This window comes from Henckelia pumila, chromosome 2, assembly GCF_033568475.1.
Source record: "Henckelia pumila isolate YLH828 chromosome 2, ASM3356847v2, whole genome shotgun sequence".
NCBI lineage: Eukaryota > Viridiplantae > Streptophyta > Magnoliopsida > Lamiales > Gesneriaceae > Henckelia > Henckelia pumila.
Genome location: NC_133121.1, coordinates 31,896,230 through 31,917,157, shown reverse-complemented (window position 1 = coordinate 31,917,157; position 20,928 = coordinate 31,896,230). Strand labels below are relative to the sequence as shown.

The following is a 20,928-nucleotide window of genomic DNA, read 5'->3' as shown; positions in this document are numbered from 1 at the left end:
TACAACAAAGTACGGGACGTGAGCATGATAAGCTCAGTACGAGAGTATGAGTATACGGTATTATATGTGCATGTATGCAAGTGAACTGGGTACCAAGACTCTCAGGTCAAGAAACAAGCTCATAGACCGGGCCCAAGGTATATAGCACGCTGCGCCGTCGTATCAGGAGGTGGATCATATACCCAGTGGATAATGGTGACTTGATACTAGTAAATGTGTCCAACCATAAGGTGACCTCACACAAGACTTACGTATCCAACCATCCACAAACTCGTAGGGTGAGCGCCCTACTACAGGATACCTCTAAGGTAATAGCTCAATATGCTCATGTATGCAACATACAGTCATGACATACTGTATATATAAAGGCATATAAAACATGCAATCACATAATCCATGCAAACACATAATACATGCATACTCAATCCGGATATCTCGAATAATACTTCCGTACCTCATACACTAGGCAAGCTAGACCAGCACTATGTCCAAGCCTACAGTCCGCACTACAATGCAAAGTACTCATGCATTACCACTTTATTCTAAAAGCCTTAACTACGCTATAGCATACTCCCTATTTACTATAATGAGCCAGAGCTATACCTGCGTCCGTCGTCAGCCCACTGATGACGATTGCCCTAGAACTTGGGCAATACTCCACTGTAACCCTGGAGCGCCTCGCCAACCTCCGGACCAAGCCTAGGAAGGCTAGAATCACCCCTAAAACACCTAGAATACTCTAAAACCAAGAGAGAAGATGTGAGATTGGTGTGAAATTGTGGCCCTCGGAACCCCTATTTATAGGCCACGATCGGAAGCTCTGATCACCTGATCGGAAGCTCCGATCGGTGCATGTTTGCCACGTTTTGGACGGCCGAGATCGAAAGCTCTGATCGCAGGATCGGAAGCTCCGATCTCCTGCATCTGGCCACGTGTTTAAATCTCCTTGAAACCTGTTTCTGGTTGAGATCGTAAGCTCCGATCTCGGATCGGAAGCTCCGATCTGCCCGAAAAGTTCGAACTATTTCTCATGTTTCCGAACTGGTTTTGGGCCCCCAAGACCCCCGGGACCTACCCCACCATTTTCGGAAGTTCCGGGTCTGATTTTCCACTTATTTTTACCAAATAAGGACTCCTTAAACATGTTTTGACACTTTTAAAATTATATTTCATTTTCTAACATGTTTAAAATCACTTAATCTTGTAAAATGGAACCGGACTACTACAATTAGAGTCAAGCATGCATGCCTAAAGAGGGTTGGCAGGGGGGGACTGAAGGTCACATATTTACTAAAATATTTTTATGTATCATAAAGAGACAAAAAATTATGCCACATTAAGTTTTAACAATGGAGCTTAACATGGCGTTCAGAAATTGTGATGACCATATTTTTCTTATCCTTTTAGTATGGTGTATTAGATTTTAACAGCATATTAGATTTTATAGAATGGTGGAATTTACTTAAATTATGAGAAGTGCTATCTGAACAAATAAATGAGCGTCACCGGACAACATAGCTATATTTTTGTTGAAATGATAATCTAAAATTTTGATTACTGGGAATAATTGAATGAGGACAAGACGAACATTCAAGGACAACAAACACCTTGAGAAATATCATCAAAAGGAGAGTACTTAAGAATATATTCAAAACAAAACTTCGTTTGAGGATTTCCAAATTCTTAGTAATCCATTATACATTCGAGAAAGGAGCTGAAAACATCCTAAAGAATGACATCGTGTTTCCTAAAAATAAATGTAGCAAATACTCCCAAACAAACTGCTAAACAATCAACGGATCTCTATCCCCTAACACTAATGTAAGAATTTACCTTGAAAACAAAATAAGTCTATTTTTCATCATTATTTTCCGCATAAGATTCCTTTCGACAAGTTCAAGTAAAACCGAACAAAAATTCCAGCACACGAAACTTACCAGAGTACTTGTATGAATGGATGTTGCACAGATTGTTAGGTTCCTTGCTGAACTTCACTCCCGCGGTTCCATTTCAAAATTCCTTTACCAAGAAACAGTTTTAACATCACATTCTCTTGGTAATGCTCTCATCACTTTTAGAGCAACTTCTCGGTTATTGTAGCTCTTACCTAATGCATTCAGTTCAATAATGATTTTGCCGAAACTTTCATCAAACTCATTCATTGTTTCTCCAAAATTCATTTTGATACTTTGAATCAGCACGTGAGTTTGTTTTCCTTTGTTTGATCGTTGTCTACATAGAGTTGAGTGAGATTTTATCATATTTCCTTGGCAGTAGTGCATGTCTTGATCTTGCTAAATATGTTTTTATCCAGAGTCTTGTATAATATGTCCTTTGTAACATGATCTAGATTAGCCTTATTTTTATCTTCGACAATCCACTCTGGTCTAGGTTGTTCTAAGGAGCACCTTCAGATATATGTTACGATTGATTTGGAGAGATTCTTTGTAACGCCTAGAACTTTCTCGTGCGTTGACCGTATGCATAATTAGGATAATTAATATTTTAAATAGAATAAAATAATAATAAAATTAAATTAAAAGTTTAAATGACTTTTATTTATCATGATTAGGTGTTTTAAATTTATTTAGGATTCTAATACGGGTATTTTATTGTTATGAATTCTTTTAAAGAAAAATATTATTTTGAGCGCGTAGACTGGACAGTGGTTGACCGTGATAAAAATTTTATTTAAATTTTTGTTTATGAGCCTAAAATAATTATTTTAAGATTTATTTTATTGAAAAATTTAAGTTTTATATATATAAATATTTTAAAATTTATTTTTCACCTAATCGGGCTATTTTAAGGATTTATAGAGCACTTTTAAATTTGGGCTTTTAATTAATTCGAAAATTTATTATTATTATTATTATTATTATTATTATTATTATTATTATTATTATTATTATTATTATTATTATTATTATTATTATTTTATGGTCCAAAAATCTGATTATTTATTTTTGGGCTGAAGACCATTAACCCTTTTTTTAGAAGCCCAAATAGGCGGCCCATGAATTTGGATTTTAAAACCCATCGAGCCCTAATCTTCTTCTTTTTTCGTGCGATTCTGAGAGAAGCAGGGGAGTTCCGCCGTTCCATTCATGTGCACACACCACACGAAAATATTGTTTAAATTTCAAGATCGTTTTGGATTATTGATCGTCACAGCGCAAGCTTCGTTTCCATACTCTTATTATTGTGAATGAGGCATGCTTGATTTCTTCACCACCACATTTAGATCGTTATATGTACTGTATTTGAGGTCAAAGACGTGTTAATGCATTTGTTTGTGTTTGGGTGTTTATGGTTTTCAAGATTATGCATCAAATTCCCGCTGTTTCTTTTTTTTTTTTTTTTTTCTGTTTGCATTTCTTTTTCTGGAGCTGGTTCGGTCGTTACTTGGGGTGTGATTGGCTGGGTAGTGGTGCTGGTTGGAGGCTGGTTTGAAGGAGGAAGTGGGCTCGGTCATGGCTAGCCAGGCTTGGTCGATGGAGATGTTGGGATTGCTAGAGGATGTTAGTGCGTAGGTTGCAGATTCGGGAATGGGAGTTTAGGCCCTTGACCGAGCCATGTGAATCATGGCTCGAGCCAAGGCTGGGTCAAGATTAGCTCGACAGGACCATGGCGCGGTCTTGCCAGTGCGACTACGGCCATGGGTGACCGGAGCTGGGTGGCCGACGACTGAGGAAGGGGCGGCTCAAGGTTGAAGGCGTGAGGGAGTAGTGAGCTGGGTTGTGACTTGGGTTCAGCCCAGGTGGGCTGGTCCGAGTCGGGCCGATCGGAGTTAGTGGATCGGGTCATAGGGTAAGTGGGTCTGGGTCTGGGTCTGGGTCAAGTAATTTATGGGCCATGAGTTGGGTTTAGGTTAATTTATTTGGGAAAGGTTAATTTATTTAGGGCCCAATGGTTATTGGGTATATCTTTGTTGGGATTTATTAGATTTAATTGGACTTGATTCATATTATTTTATGGGCTTAAATTATTGAGCTGGGTTTAATTATTATTTGGGCCTATGGTGTCGTAGTAGACTTAAATAAATACTTGGGCTTAGGATAATATTAGAAGTTAAGTTAATTTTAATTGGGCTAGAGTAAATTAATTGGTTATTGGGCCATAATTAGTTTCAGGGCTTTCTTTTAGGGTCAGCAACTCGAACCAGCCGTGACAAAATAATAGTCCATAAATATGTATTTAATAAACGTATACGTAATATTTTGATATGAATATTATTTTTATAAAAAGAATTAAATATATATTTACGGAAAAAGTTTTCAAGAAAAAATAATATTTTTAATTCATTATTCATGCATATGTTTTATGTTAAATTGATGTCATGTGAAGAAAAATAATTTTGGGATAATTGAAATGATTTGTGATAAAAACGGGACTGGAGGTCGGGATACCAGGCCCGATGACCTTTTCACTTATGATTATGAGCCTATGGATCCTTAAAGGTTGGGTGAAGTGGCATAGGGCGTTAAGGGTCACACCCACAAGCCGTCACCACGTACGATGGATTTAGATTGATCAATCGAATTAGATATGACCCACAACAAAGATTTTATGACTATGACATTCCATATTTATGTTATGTAATTATGATATGATTATGTTACGATTAAGTATTGTGCATACGGTTTTACGTTCATGCATGCATTAAAATCCTCAGGTTATTTTATATAAGTTATGTGCTTGCATGTGGTTTTATTTAGTAGTATTCGCTATGTATATTATAGAACATGCTGGGCCTTTAGGCTCACTAGATCTAAATGATGCAGGTGAGTTTGATTCAGTAGCTGATGATGTGGTCCTGATTGGTGGTGAGGACCCCTGAGCATCCACGGCTAGCTGGCTTGCCCGTGACCATTGCAGTATTTATTTCCGCATTTTTCTGATATTTGACTGAGCATTGTATTAAACTGTTACTATATAATATATTTCGTGGAATGAAACTATTTTTAGTAATGACGCATATATGTATGGGCATATATGTGGTATAAATTTATATTTAAAAAAAATTCTTCTAGTTTTCTGTCGTTTCATTCTTTGAGCTGCAATAGCTCGTTCTTGAAATATTGAACACCGATGAATTAAATAGACCGGATTATTTGGACTATATTCTATGATAGTTTATATATTTTTTATTTGCAAACATATTAGGTACAATAATTTCATGATGAAATTAAATAAATTAAAATAAAAAATAATATGAAAAAATAGTAAACAATATGTGAAGACTAGGGTTGACTTCAATTAGTTGGTGTTGGATGGCCAGGATTTGATCTTGTGGATAAATCCCAATCCAACGGCCAAGATCTAATGAGGAGTTAGTTTATTAATCTGTTAAGTTTGTTAGCAGATTTAATACGCTGAGAAAATCGATTCACGCAGAGATTTGGAGATCGACTGAAAAGCGGAAGAGAATCGTATCCTTCTGAGAGAACTCAAGACCTAAATTTTGGGAATCAAGCTCATTTCTTCCTCAAAGCTCTGATTTGAAACAAGAGTAGAAGATCGAAGAGCTGCTTCTGGATTCCAGAGATCATTGGCTAAGTTTTCACTTTTATTGATTTAGTCAAGATTGTAGTGATTCTCGTTCAAAGGGTTGTAACGATTGAAACTCTTGATTCATAGTGAATTCACTTGGGAAAGATCCCAGAACCTTGGATGTAGGATTGAAATCAATCCGAACCAAGTAAATCGTGTTGTTCTTCTGTTTTGTGCTTTATTCTTGTTTGTTTTGATCGCATATATTGTGTGTGATATATTCTGAGAATATAATTCTTGGAGATTAAAATACAACAAGTGGTATCAGAGCCTCAAGATTAAGATCTTGGGGCTAAAATAGTTAGATTCAGTAGTGCATTATCTTCTTTGTTATTGATTCAATTCGTATTCTCACGTTTTCTTTATTTTTGGTTTTCTTGTATGTGTTTCTCTTCGGCAAAATGTCTTCTGCGCAAGGACACTCCTTAGCAATGCCCACATCAAGATTTGAGGTGGAGAAATTCGACGGGAAGAACGATTTCAATCTATGGAGGGAGAAGATGATTGCTCATCTTGGAAACTTAGGTTTAGATGAGGCACTACTGGGAGAATCTAAGATTCCGGATACAAATTAGAGAATAAGGCAGAGATATTGAAGAAGGCCAGAAATACAATCGTTCTTAGTTTAAGTGATCAAATTCTAAGAAAGGTTGTAAGAGAAAAATCGGCTGCTGACATGTGGTTGAAGCTTGAACAGCTTTATATGACAAAGACCCTGCCAAATCGGATATATCTAAAACAAAAATTCTACAGCTACAAAATGGATGAACACAAGACAATAGATGAAAATATAGATGAATTCACTAAGCTACTGGCAGATCTGGAGAACATGGAAGTACAGATTGATGAGGAGGATCAGGCCATTTTCTTGCTCAATTCCCTACCAAAATCATATGACCAACTTAGGGATACTCTTAAGTATGGTAGAGAAACACTTACTCTGGAAGAGGTTACAGGAGCAGCTTACTCCAAGGAGCTGGATTTGAAAGCTAATGGCAAACTTATTAAACCAACTGGTGAAGGACTAAGTGTGAGAGGCAGATCCTTGGAGAGAAAAGATCACAATGGCAAGTGGAGACCTCGATCAAGATCAAAGTCAAGACCAAAAAGGATTTGCTGGGCATGCAAGAAGGAAGGACATATCAGAAGGTTTTGTCCTTCCAGAAAGCAATATCGGGGACAAGAAACTACCTCTATTACTGATTCAGCAAACATTCTGGAAGAATATGAGATTGCTGAAGTTTTAACTATATCATCAGAAGACACTCTAGAGGATTGGATTCTTGATTCAGGTTGCTCTTACCACATGACTCCAAGAAAAGAATGGTTTATAGATCTAAGACAAGTTGAAGATGGTCATGTACTGCTGAAAAACAATGAATCTTGTAAGATTCATGGCATAGGATCTATAAGACTTAAAATGTGGGATGGAACTGTAAAGTTAATAACTGAAGTAAGATACATTCCTGACCTCAAAAGGAATCTGATCTCCTTAGGTACCTTGGATCTAAAAGGCCTTAGTTATAAAGCTCAGAATGGTGTACTCAAGGTAATAAAAGGGTCATTGGTTGTAATGAAAGGAATTCTAAAACATGGTCTTTATGTACTTCAAGGTTCCACCTTATCAGCAGAGGTGAATGTATCTACCTCTGTCAAAGACAACACTCACCTTTGGCATCAAAGACTCGGGCATATGAGTCTTAAGGGACTTCAAGAGTTGAGCAAACAAGGATTTCTGGATTCAGAAAAAATCAGTAATCTTGAATTCTGTTAAAACTGTGTATTAGACAAATCTCACAGGCTCAAGTTCAACACAGCAACTCATAACACTCAAAAGCCCTTAGATTACATTCATGCAGACTTATGGGGTTCTCCTCAGGTACCTTTATCACTTTCTAAATCTCAATATTTCCTTTCCTTGATTGATGATCACTCTAGAAAAGTGTGGATTCATTTTCTAAGAACAAAAAATGAGGCTTTCAGTAAGTTTGTTGATTGGAAAGTGCTAGTTGAAAATCAATCAGGAAATAGAATAAAAACATTGAGAACCGATAATGGCCTTGAGTTTTGTAATCATGAGTTTGATGATTTCTGTGCAAATAATGGTATTTCTAGGCATAGAACTTGCACATACACACCACAAAAAAACGGTGTTGCAGAATGCATGAATAGAACCATTATGGATAAAGTGAGATGCATGTTAAATGAGAGTGGTTTACCTTTAAAATACTGGGCAGAAGCTGCTTCAACAGCTTGTTATTTGATAAATAGGTCACCATCCTCTGCTATTGATTTCATGATTCCTGAATATAAATGGTCCAAGCAAAAACCAACTTACAAACATCTTAGAATATTTGGATGTACTGTATTTGTTCACACTAACCAAGGGAAACTAAATCCTAGAGCAAAGAAAGGTGTTTTTCTTGGTTATCCACAGGGTGTAAAAGGCTATAAGGTCTGGTTGCTTGATGATCTAAAATGTGTGATCAGCAGGGATGTAACTTTTAATGAACTTGAATTTTATAAAGCTAACCAACCAGTTGAAAAACTAGTCAGCTCTAACCAAGCTGAGCAGAATCCTTTTATGAGAAATGTTTTGCAGACTTTCAAAACTGATAATGACAACAATGAAGGTGGAGTTATCAGCCACACTTCTGATGGCTTCTATGACATTGATCAGAATGAAAGTCAAACGTCTAATCAAGGTGATGATAAGATGGATGTAAGGCAAAGAGAACCCGATGATCCAACTCAGGATAAGCCTCTTAATGAATATCTCCTTGCAAGAGATAGAGTAAGGAGAGAAGTCAGGTTGCTATTGAGATTTGCCTCTTCTGAGTTTACTGCCTTTGCACTAAACGTGGCTGATCTAATGGACTTAAAGGAACCAACTACTTACTTAGAAGCCTGGAAGTGCAAAGATTGGAATCGGTGGGAGACAGCAATGAAGGATGAATACTCATCGCTTATGAAGAATAAAACATGGGTGCTTGTTGATAGACCAAAGGATAAAAAGATCATAGGTTGTAAATGGATATTTAAGGGAAAGCCGGGAGTTACAGGAGTTGAAAAGCCAAGATACAAAGCGAGATTAGTAGCAAAAGGATTCTCACAGATTGAAGGGGTGGACTACCATGAAATATTTTCTCCAGTTGTCAAACACACATCAATCAGAATTCTGCTAGCCATAACAGCTATTCAAGACTTAGAACTTGAACAACTTGATGTTAAGACAGCTTTCTTGCATGGAAAACTAGAAGAGAAAATTTTTATGAGTCTGAAACAATCTCCTGCAAAGATCTATCTATGGTCTGAAACAATCTCCCAGACAATGGTATAGGTGTTTTGATGATTTTATGCTGCTGCAAAAGTTCACTAGATCAAAATTTGATAGTTGTGTTTACTTCAAGATGTTACCAAATCAGTCATACATCTATTTTTGATCTATGTTGATGACATGCTTATAGCATGCAAGGACTCATCAGAGATTCAAAATTTGAAACATCTTCTCAACACTCAATTTGAGATGAAAGATCTCGGACCAGCTAGACAAATTTTGGGTATTGAAATCATCAGAAACAGAAAGCAAAGTGAATTGACACTATCTCAAGAGAAGTACACCAACAGTGTCTTAAGTCTTTTTAATATGGCAGAGTCTAAGGCTGTAAATAACTCAGTAGGTGCTCATTTTAAACTAAGAGCTTTGACAGAAGATCAAGAAGAGCAGGAAGCACTTCACATGAGAAATGTACCATATTCAAATGCAGTTGGTAGCATTATGTATATGATGGTGTCTACAAGGCCTGATATTTCATATGGACTAGGACTTGTTAGTAGATTTATGAGCAAACCAAGAGAGAACATTGGCAAGCTGTCAACTGGTTGTTTAGATACTTAAAAGGATCTTCACAACTAAAGCTCAAGTATTCGAAGCAACCAACAGTTATGTGTGAAGTTGTAGGGTATTGTGATTCAAATTATGCATCTGATCTTGATAAAATAAGGTCGATATCAGGCTATGTTTTCACAGTCGGTGGAAATGTTATTAGCTGGAAATCTAATCTTCAGAATGTGGTGGCTTTATCCACAACCGAGGCAGAGTATATATCTCTTACAAAAGCTGTTAAGGAAGGCCTATGGGTTAAAGGTTTTGTTACTGAGTTGGGGTTTGAACAAAAGGTTGTTACAATTTTTTGTGAATCTCAAAGTTCTATACATTTGTCCAAGAACTCGGTGTTTCACGAAAGAACAAAACACATTGATGTAAGGCTACATTTTGTAAGAGATATAATCTCTCAAGGCACTGTCAACATTCGGAAGATTGATACTTTAGTGAATCCAGCAGACATGTTAACAAAAGTGATTCCAGTTAGTAAACTTAAAGGAGCATTAGAGATGCTCAACATGGTGGAGTAATTTGGAGTCTGTGGAATGAGGTCTAAGTTGAATTTGCTATGAACATCTAATTCAGTCAAAGGTGGAGATTTGTGAAGACTAGGGTTGACTTCAATTAGTTGGTGTTGGATGACCAGGATTTGATCTTGTGGATAAATCCCAATCCAACGGCCAAGATCTAATGAGGAGTTAGTTTATTAATCTGTTAAGTTTGTTAGCAGATTTAATACGCTGATAAAATCGATTCACGCAGAGATTTGGAGATCGACTAAAAAGCGGAAGAGAATCGTATCCTTCTGAGAGAACTCAAGACCTACATTTTGGGAATCAAGCTCATTTCTTCCTCAAAGCTCTGATTTGAAACAAGAGTAGAAGATCGAAGAGCTGCTTCTGGATTCCAGAGATCATTGGCTAAGTTTTCACTTTTATCGATTTAGTCAAGATTGTAGTGATTCTCGTTCATAGGGTTGTAACGATTGAAACTCTTGATTCATAGTGAATTCACTTGGGAAAGATCCCATAACCTTAGATGTAGGATTGAAATCAATCCGAACCAAGTAAATCGTGTTGTTCTTCTGTTTTGTGATTTATTCTTGTTTGTTTCGATTGCACATATTGTGTGTGATATATTCTGAGAATATAATTCTTGGAGATTAAAATACAACACAATATAAAAAATTTAGATAAAATTTACCTAGAATACAAATTTATAAATTTTTATTTAAAAGAATTCAATTTTTAGAGTAATACGCAATATCTAAACCAGATATATTTTATCTCAAAAAATTAATATTATATATCCTTACCTTGCGCTTTTTTTTTTTTTTATCAATCTAATTATTTATCATATCATGTGCACCAAACATAGCATAGTATATTTCTTTTAATTGATTATTTTCTAATAAAAAAGTGAAATTTATATATGAATTTATAAATATATCCTAAATTAATTCTCAATATAACCAAAATTATTAGGTAAATTATTTATTTTATAAATGACACACATCTTTGTACAATGTTATATATGTATAGCCCTTTGATGACTATTTTTTTACTGTACATTTTTTCTTTTTATAATTTTATCATTTAGTTTTTGTTTTCGTTTAAAAAAAAAAAATTATACAAACACACAACGCATATAAAGAGGACTCGTATTTTTATTAAACGTGAAAACATTTTCTCTGTCATATTCTGAATTGTTTATTAGAGCTAAAGTAATGCCACGAGCAAACAAGGTTTAATGGTATATATGCTTTTCACTTCAAATATTTCATTTCAATTGAAACAAAAGTAAAGTAAACCAAATGTCAGAAGAAAATACAAGTTGTGTAAACAAATATATTTATATTCACCAATTTTGGTGAACAAAAACAAAAAACAGAAAAAAGAAAGGAAAAAGAAAAAGAAAGAAAAAAAAAACGGGGAAAAGGAAAATAAAGAATGAAAAGAAGATAAAATAAAACCAATTTACTTTAGGTTGACTCAAAAACTACATTTGTAGCAGGCAACCAGGAACCGCCTTGGATGAATGACTGCACGTTATATTTATTGGCCTCGACTGGAGTAAGACTGGGCTTATACCCGGCCCACTTCACCCTCCCGCTAGTGCTTGCTCCTGGCCCAGTATTCTGATACTCTGCGTAGAAGATAGTTTTTGGTGGGTCGACATTTTGGACCCATCTGGCCCAGCCCAATGGATTCAGGAACCCACCAATATTAGTCTGCATAACAACCGTAGTGGCGAAAGCTTTCCAGGGCCTGCCTAAGTAGGTCTGGGCCGTAAGGTTGTCGTACGGGCTCATTTTACAACGTTGGATGGAAATGCCGGTGTTCTGATTCTGGTCTACCTTGCCTTGGGCCGTAATGGTGACAAATTGATTGGACATGGGTTGTCTAGGGAAGATGTTACAGTTCTGGAACACGACCGCCGAGTTTCCGAATATGAAGTCCACCGTACCGATTATGTCGCAATCGCGGTAGAATTGTCGGTTCGAGTGCGAGTAGAGGGTGTCTTGGAACGCGTTGAACGAGCATCTGTAGAAGACGGATTGGTCGGATCCCGAACGGAAGGCGACGGCTTGGTGTTTTGCTGGTCCGGCTGTGTTCCTGAAACCGATGTCTCGTGCGATGAATCCTTTTCCCGCCACACCTGGTGAAAGATATATAAAAATAGATTCAATGAGTCACATACTTGTAATTATTATTATGTGAAAGTATTATTATAACATAATGTATCACATGTTCAACTCTGGCCTTTATTTGTCATGACTTAATATTCAAATAGACATACAGCAGGCCACATGAACCACTTGGCTTGATATGTTCACGGACTTTCTATTAAAACATGCCTCTCATCCGCACGTCGAAAGATTATTTGCTTTTAAAAAAAAATTGTCATATATTATTATATGGAGTATTAATTTTGGAATTATAAAACTATTGCGACAAAGAGACTTTTCCAATTGAAGTGGATTTTAAGATAGTTTTTTTTTTTATCACAAAAAAAAAAAAAGAAAAGAAAAAACATTAGAAGATAGAACTACTTACCAACAGTAGCCGTGGAGAAAGTGGGAGTTCCGTCTACGAAATTCTTGCTGCCCGAAATAATGGAAAGACTCTTGCCGTCGCCGTAGATCATCAGATTGGTGTAAGATTTATCCAACACCAAATTCTCCACATAAATCCCAGCCTTCACATATATCACGAATCTCGTTGTGCTCTTCTTGGGTATTTTAGCAACCGCAGCTTTCAGGCTTGTCACATCGCCGCTGCCGTCCTTGGCCACCGTCAAATCTGGCTTGGGATTGCTCTGCTGAAGCAGCCTCCTGTCTCCGGCGGAAACCCATGCGGGGAAGTCCGATTCCCCCAGCAAACGCCTCCTGTGGAATGGGATCTTGAAAATCCCGAGCAACGAGTTCAGTTTCGAGATTATGGCCAAACTGTTGCTGGAATATTCCGTCGAATTCTTCATCAGAAGCTTGATTTCTTCCACGAAAGTGGCGTTCGAATCATACAGAGCATCGAAACAAGTTTCTTGGTCTGTTATCACAGTGCTCAGCCAGGTTTTCAAGTCGTCGATGCTGGAATCGTCGGCGATCAGCTTACTTCCGCCGCTCTGCATGGAGGATATGCAGTCGTCGAGCGAAGCAGCGGCGTCGTCTAACACGGTGGAGCATATATTCAACGCCTCTTTCACTGCCGGGGAATCCGTCTTGTTCATGTACTCCTCCGTGAAATTGGACACCGCCTCCAGAGATCTCTTCACCACTGTTAAAGAAAACAAGAAAATCCTCTCCGGGTCGGTGGAGTTGGAAGAATCCAAGCTGGAATAACAAGAAGTTGGGTACTGAGTGATACTGCAGACAGCTTTGATCGCCGCAGCCGGAGAACCCGACGTCGCCGGAACATCGTCGGAACCATTCTTGCTATGAATCACAGTTCCGGCGACAACTCCGACGATCAGAGCAATTAATAAAACTGCTGAAATGGAGATGATGATCAAACGCTTGCGGGTTTTTTTCTTGAAAGCTTGTTGTTCAAGCTCATCCACTTTTCCATATCCCTTGAAAGAATTGATTGTGTCCATCGAACAAAATCAACTCTTAATTAATTTCTACTTGTGGGCTTTGATTTCAAATGCCTTTATTTATTCTTTTTCGTTTTCTGGGAATCTTTTTGGGTGTGAGAATGTGGAATATACAAAGTGTCTTTGGCCGTGTTTTTTGTGGTATGTTTTGGTGACATTCATCATCATATGGCGTGTGTATATATATATATGTTTATATATAAATGTTCACATTGAAGAACGGTGGGTTTACTTCTTCCACACTGCTTCTGTATTTCATAATTTAATCAAATAATAGTTGTAAGATGAATCTGACTGATCCTTAGTTTATAAATTTTATATACCATTTTTATATAGATTTACGCGGTTCCTTTTATTTATTTATAAACATATAATAACAAGTTGATTTAATCTTTACATCAAGTAATATATAATATTTATTCAAAGCTAGCTACAATTAAATTAAACTTCTATTTCACATAACTAGGTCAAATATATTATATATTAGCAGTGATGTCTACTTGCAAATAATTTACCTTCTCTTAATTCATATATATTTGTATATTTGTTTGATAAACTTTGCATATAAAGAGCAGGTAAGAACAAAATTAATTATAATAACAACATGTAAGGATTAATTCAAGATTGACTTCCTAATTCTACCACGTCAAACTTATATATGCCTAGCCTAGCTAGTCCATTGATCATAAAAGATATTTCAATGGTTTATAATATATAATATAATATAATATTATTTTTGTAGTTGATAATTTACATTTCTTTGAAAAAATAAGAATATGTTTGAGGTAATGCCACAAATCATGCCGAGTTCAGTGTGAAGTCTCATGTGTCACAAAAGACAATTTGGCTTCAATTAAACAATTCTTTGACCAATTCATTCCAGAACATATTTATTATTCTTATTATTTTATTACAACTATGTTAGCACGTAGAGTATGTATGGTCCAAATCAAAACCTGTGGTACGTGATGCATCGTAATTTGTACGCACATCCCTAAACTTAGTGGGTGGTGGCGCACACATCATTTAGACTGACGCAGCGTTGAAACTTGAAAGGATCCAGTAATCTAATACGACACCAAATCCACGCGTTTCGATCCCCAGCCATTTGTCAACTTCATTCTCGATCCCCTCCTCTTTTTTGCCCTTTTTTTTTTTTTTTTTTTGTAATATAAAATATACTATTAATAAAGGGAGAGAGCCTAATAATAACTATTTTTGGTGAGGTTTTTTTTAATATTTCAAATATATCCTTAATTTGTTGTGGCTTTTGTTTTATTAATTCAAATTTGATTTAATTTTGTAATTTATTTATTTAAATTTTATTTTCTTTTTCTTTAGTTAAATAATGTTTGAATTTGTTCCGCCATAATATAATCATATTTGTTTATTAAAAAAATCGTTTATCTTTTATATATTGTGTACACGCATCGCGTGTGCCAAAGTTGCTAGTATAATATAATATAGAATATAATAATAAGTACTAAAAAGCATTACCAATTCAATGTGTTCATAAATTATGTACAAAGTAGTTGTTATGTCTAATGTTCCAAAATTATAGTACCAAACGTATGCATATTTACATAAATTTGTACTGAGGCACCGTTTGGTTTGAGTAATAGGATAAATAATTCATAGATAAGTAATATAATATAAATTAAAAATAAATAAGAAAAAATAGTTAATACATTATTTGATTTGATAGATAGATTATAATTTATTTGATTTAATTGATGTAAAATTATTAATTAATAAATAGATAAATAATATGACAAAAATAAGGCGAAATTGATTGGAATAAATTATACATAGATTAATAATACATCAAACTAAACAATGCCTTAATTAGACCAAGTTGTCCAAAAAAGAGGAAAACTATTTTATTTTTTTATTTTTTTTTTATCATCCATAGTTTGAGATAAAGGGCAAAAAAAAAAAAAAACAAAAACAAAAACAAAAAAAGCATATTCAAACCCTACAAATCCAACGTCCCATGTTGAGCAAACCTATGTGTCAAACACGAGCCGTGGATTTTGTAATTCTTTCAGGTGTTCGAGGAGCATGATAGAATTTTCTGTTGTGAATCATCATTCAGCAAATGTGGGTTAATTTTAAGTATCGTAAATACAAAAATAATCAAGTAGTAAAATGACCAATAATATCATATATTCAACCTCCATCTTTAATAAGATACTAGCGTATTTGCACACACTTTGTGTGTGACGAAAAATTTAATATTTTTAATTAAAATTAATTTTGAAAAAAAAATCTAATAAATTTATGGGAACAAAAAATGAATGTTTCTTAGGTTAAATATTAGTCATAAGTTTATGAGTAGTAGCTGAAAGATCATGAATTATATATTTATATTAGTTATTTCCCACCATTTTTTTTTCAAATAATTTGAAATTCAAATTAAGACCATATGAAGAGACCAAGTTGATTTTTCTAAGATCCTTTCACTTAATAAATAGGAATAAATAATATATATGTACGGATCGGAAGATAATTAGGTTAAAGTATATTAGATTCAAAATTCAGTATTAATTATTTATGTTAGAAGAACGATTCTTTAATTTCTACTCGGCACAAACCGAATCCATGGCCAACCATTGGATGCCTGTCACTTTTGCAGTTTTGTTTGTCTTTATGTTCATATTTTACCCTTTATTTATATTTATTCAAGTTATTTTGATCATTGGGTCGTTCCGATGAATGGGTGTGCTACTTACTTCTCGGACATGGGACCACAACTATTTAGAAATGACCATAGTTATTAATTAGGGTCAATGATTATTTGTTAATATAAAGTAATTAGGTAGTATTTGGGAAAGTTTTTAAAAAGTAATTTTTAGTTTTTTTTAATAAAATTTTAAAATTTTGTGAAATTTTATTAAGAAAAAACTAAAGAGTGCTTTCTAAAAGCTCTTCCAAACACTACCTTAATGTAATTGTTTTGATCTTTCGGTTTTAATCTTTTTTTTTACTTCATAAACAACAATATTTATATCATAATTATATTTATAATCACACTAAAGATATTACTCTGTTTTTTATTTTTGTAAAATTCAAAATCTTAAATTAATTTATTAAAACAGCACATGCATCAAAGATTAGGGAGTAAAAAATATTTTGGTAATGAACGATTGATAAATTGAGAATTCGATATATATCTAAATTATTATAAATGATTTAATTGATACATAATCTAGCTAAAAATTATTATTTTATATTATAATAATATGGTGAAATATATGTAAGGAAGACTGGGTTAAGTATATTAGATTTATGACTCAACACTAATTATTTTATACAAGGAGGACAATTCTTTAATATCTACTCGGCATAAAATGATCAATCCATGGCTAGCTATTGGATACCTCTCACTTTTGCTTATCTTAATGTTCATGTTTTTACCTTTATATTTATTCAAGTTATTTTTTATTCCGTCGTTGCGACGAATGGGTCTGCTAATTTTTGGACATGGCACCTTAAATTTTTAAAAATTGCCATATTTATTAGGGTCTGACAGAAATCGTATTGTTAATTGTAGGTTATAATAAAAATTCAGTGTTGTCCGTGGTGTCACAACATCAACGACAACACAGGGCAGCGGAAAATAAACAAAAATAAATAACACAAGAAATTAATTTTGCACGAGTATAAAAACTCGTCCGGGTGCCTTAAGGCTAAATATCACCAGTAAACGTAAGATCAATCTTACAAAGATAATCCTAGTGATTTTACGAAAAATCATTAAATCCTAAATTTCTTAACAAGTTAAGAAATCAAATTTGCATCCTAAAATACAATCAGAGTATAAAAGAAATCAGATGCAACTCCCGTAGCCTAAATTTGAAAAGACAGTAAAGATCTTCAACAACACAGTTTCTGTAGTAACCCGGACTTCATTTTAAGATAATAATATGTTAAACATGATTAAGGGTTGGTAATTAATCAATTTCGGAGTGTTATTGGACTTCGAAAGAGAATTTGGGCTTTTGACTTTGGGCCGGATCGGAAGCTCCGAACTCAGATCTAAAGCTCCGATCCCAGCCACTTCGGAAGCTCAGCGGAAGCTCCGATCCTGGAACGGACGTTCCGATCTCCGATTGCCAGGTTTACCCGATGACTCAGCCACAAGTTTTGACAAGTGTTGATCGGAGGCGAGATCGGAAGCTCCGATCGTCGGATCGGACGTTCCGATCCCGGCGTGTCATACATGCAAGGCGTGAGCTGGATCGGAAGCTCCGATCCCGAGATCGGTGGTTCCGATCCTAGCCGGGAATTTTGCCTATAAATAGGGCTTCCCAGATTCATTTCTAAATACGAATTCCCGAGGTTCCTTCTTCGGTTATATAGTATGAGATATACACTTGAGGGCCCTATCGGTTATAATAGAGGTTCTGGAATAACCAAGTTGTGGTTATAGTCATCCAGGACTAGCGTCTCCAAAGGGCTATCTACGGACGAAGGTATGGTCCGGGAATCTATTTAAGTTTTGGGAGTACTTATTAGCTTAGTTAAGGCTTATAGAATTTATGTAGTGATACGGTGAACTTTTGAATATATGCTTGGAACCTAGGATCCTACTATACTTTAACTAGCCTAGAGGTACGTACACATTGACTGAGATTACCAGCGTGTATACATGTTTATATGTTGCATTTATTTGGCATTATTATATGGCATGATATATGATTTACCGCTTTCTATATTCATATGTCATGTGCATATACACATTGAGTCTATATCTTGTTATACCTGACTATAGAGCTGCTCAGCTCTATACTCGATAGTCTGTCACTGAGAGTACCGCGACGGCGGGGGCATTTTTGTCTTTCTACTCTGGTGTACTAGACGAGTGTGGTTGCACCCAGAGGTTGATTCGTGCGGTGGCAGCACTCATGTGGCGCCGGTACTGAGCATGACTTTTCAGATGACCCTTTACCAGTCATCATGTTGCATGCATTATATACATATGTTTACTCATGTTTATGTACTGGGCGTTAGCACTCACGTCCTAGTTGTTATCTTGGACACCCTATTCTATGGGGCAGGTCGCAGGATGGACGGAGCCGGTAGTTCGAGGCAGGACTAGGGAGCCGGATCTTTTCAGAGGAATTTATACAGCAGGATTTATTTTAGCTGTATAATATTTACTTTTAAGTATTTCGATTTGGTTGTATCACTACAGATTTAAGCCTGGATTATGTTACTAAGCTGATATGTAAATTTAAGTTTTCGCACGTTTTACTCTGTTAAGTTATTTTGCTGTATTAAGTTTAATGCATGCTATTAGTTTCCAGTTAGTAGGTGATACCATGCAGGGTCACTAAATTTTTGGTATCAGAGCATGCTTAGATTTTGGGATTAGTACTTGGGATTTAGAATTAGTTTTGAGTAATTCTTGCGCATTTGGGATTTTAATGTGCAATTCTTTTCAGGATATGGCTGACGAGAGTCACGGTAGTGTTGGCCAGGAAGGTGGTCATCATCATTGTCATCACCGCCATCATGATGATCAACATCATCATCATGAGGGTAGACGTCGCTACTCTATCAATAAATTTATGCAAGTAGGACCGAAACCTTTGGTGGGAGGCGAGAATCCTGAACAAGCAAGAAGTTGGATGTCTAAACTCGAGAGTACTTTTCGTGCTTTCGATTGCACTGAGGATCAGAAATTGGAAGTTCTAGAATTTTTTCTAGAGGATCGAGCACGTTTTTGGTGGGATGCCAAAGCTGCTCAGGCACGTACTGAGAGAGGACAAGTGACTTGGGGAGATTTCTATCAGCAGTTCCAGAAACTGTATTTTCCTCCAGCTGTTCACCAAGCACGATCGATGGAGTTTCTTACTCTGAGGCAAGGATCAATGACTATTGATTAATATCAGCAACGATTCCTTGATCTGCTACCTTTCAGTCCTCATATTAATGAGAGTGATGTATCGAAGTATGATCTCTTTCTACAAGGTCTGAACCAAGATATCTACTCACAGGTTGTTGTCTATGATGACCCAGTATCTTATGAGACTTTGGTGAACCGTTTCCGTCTTGTGGAGACCAGCAACAGGCGGGCACAGTTGATGATGCCAGCACAGCCTAGTGGATCTTTTGAGCCTAGAGCTCAATCTGTTGTGCAATCTGGACCTACGTCTTCTTCTACTCCTACTACTTTATCTGGATCTCGTGGTTCACGAGGTATGTTCCATTTTGGGAAGAAGAAGAAGAAGGAGGAGTTTTGTAGTCACTGTGGAGGGAAGCATCCTGCAGCTTCATGTCGGAGAGCTACTGGTGCTTGTTATATTTGCGGTCAGCAGGGACATCTGCGGAGAGATTGTTCTCAGTGCATGGGTTCTGCTAGTGGATCGGGATCACAGATTGGATCTCAGGCTTCTACTTTTCCACGACAGCAGCCAGCACCACAGAGTTCTTCTGGTTATCGTCCCCAGACTCAAGGGCAGGTATTTGCTCTGTCTCAAGAACAGGATAATGGAAGAAGCGATCGCATGTTGGCAGGTACCTTTTTGTTATGTGGTATTCCTTCACTTGTTTTAATTGATATTGGAGCATCGCATTCCTTTATTTCTAGTCTCTTTGTTAAGAGACATAGATTACCTTATTTATCATTAGATATAGATTTAGTTGTATCTACTCCGCTGGAACAGGAGATAGTAACTAAGCGTCTAGTGATGGGTTGCCTTCTAGAGTTTGAGGATAATACGTTGTCGGCTAATTTGATGATATTAGCGATGGCAGATTTTGACTGTATTTTGGGAATAGATATGCTGACTTTGTATCACGCTACTGTGGATTGTTATCAGCGTCTGGTACAGTTTCATCCTGTTGAGGGTGATAGCTGGTACTTTTATGGTGAGGGTGCGCGGCCTCCGATGCCACTTGTTTCGGCTCTGAAGGCATGTCATGTCTTGGAGTCAGGTGGGGAGGGCTACCTTATCTATGCAGTTGATATGTCCATGAGTAGTACGGGTATTGATCAGTTACCGGTAGTCAGTGAATTTCCTGATGTATTCCCTGATGAGATTCCTGGTTTTCCTCCTGTGCGAGAGGTTGAATTTGGTATTGATTTAGTACCAGGAACTACGCCTATATCCCGAGCGCCTTATCGTCTAGCACCATCAGAGATGAGGGAATTGAAACAGCAGTTACAAGATCTGCTTGATAAGGGATATATTCGTCCGAGTATTTCTCCGTGGGGAGCACCTGTTTTGTTCGTCAAAAAGAAAGATGGATCGATGCGATTGTGTATTGATTACAGGCAGTTGAATCGTGTCACCATCAAGAATAAGTATCCTTTGCCGGGGATTGATGATTTGTTCGATCAACTACAAGGTACTTCTGTTTACTCCAAGATAGATCTGAGATCTGGA

At 36.3% G+C, this 20,928-nt stretch overlaps 1 protein-coding gene across 1 annotated transcript; it reads right to left on the bottom strand.

Annotated features, from left to right (window-relative positions):
* Nucleotides 1-11,181: 11,181 nt before the first annotated feature.
* Nucleotides 11,182-13,702, bottom strand: LOC140881216 (pectinesterase 3). The gene is made up of 2 exons (XM_073286351.1): nt 12,496-13,702; nt 11,182-12,097 (listed from the first exon to the last, which is right to left on the bottom strand). Exons 1-2 carry the CDS (start codon nt 13,532-13,534, stop codon nt 11,421-11,423), a joined length of 1,716 nt encoding a protein of 571 aa, XP_073142452.1. The 5' UTR covers nt 13,535-13,702; the 3' UTR covers nt 11,182-11,420.
* Nucleotides 13,703-20,928: the final 7,226 nt, after the last annotated feature.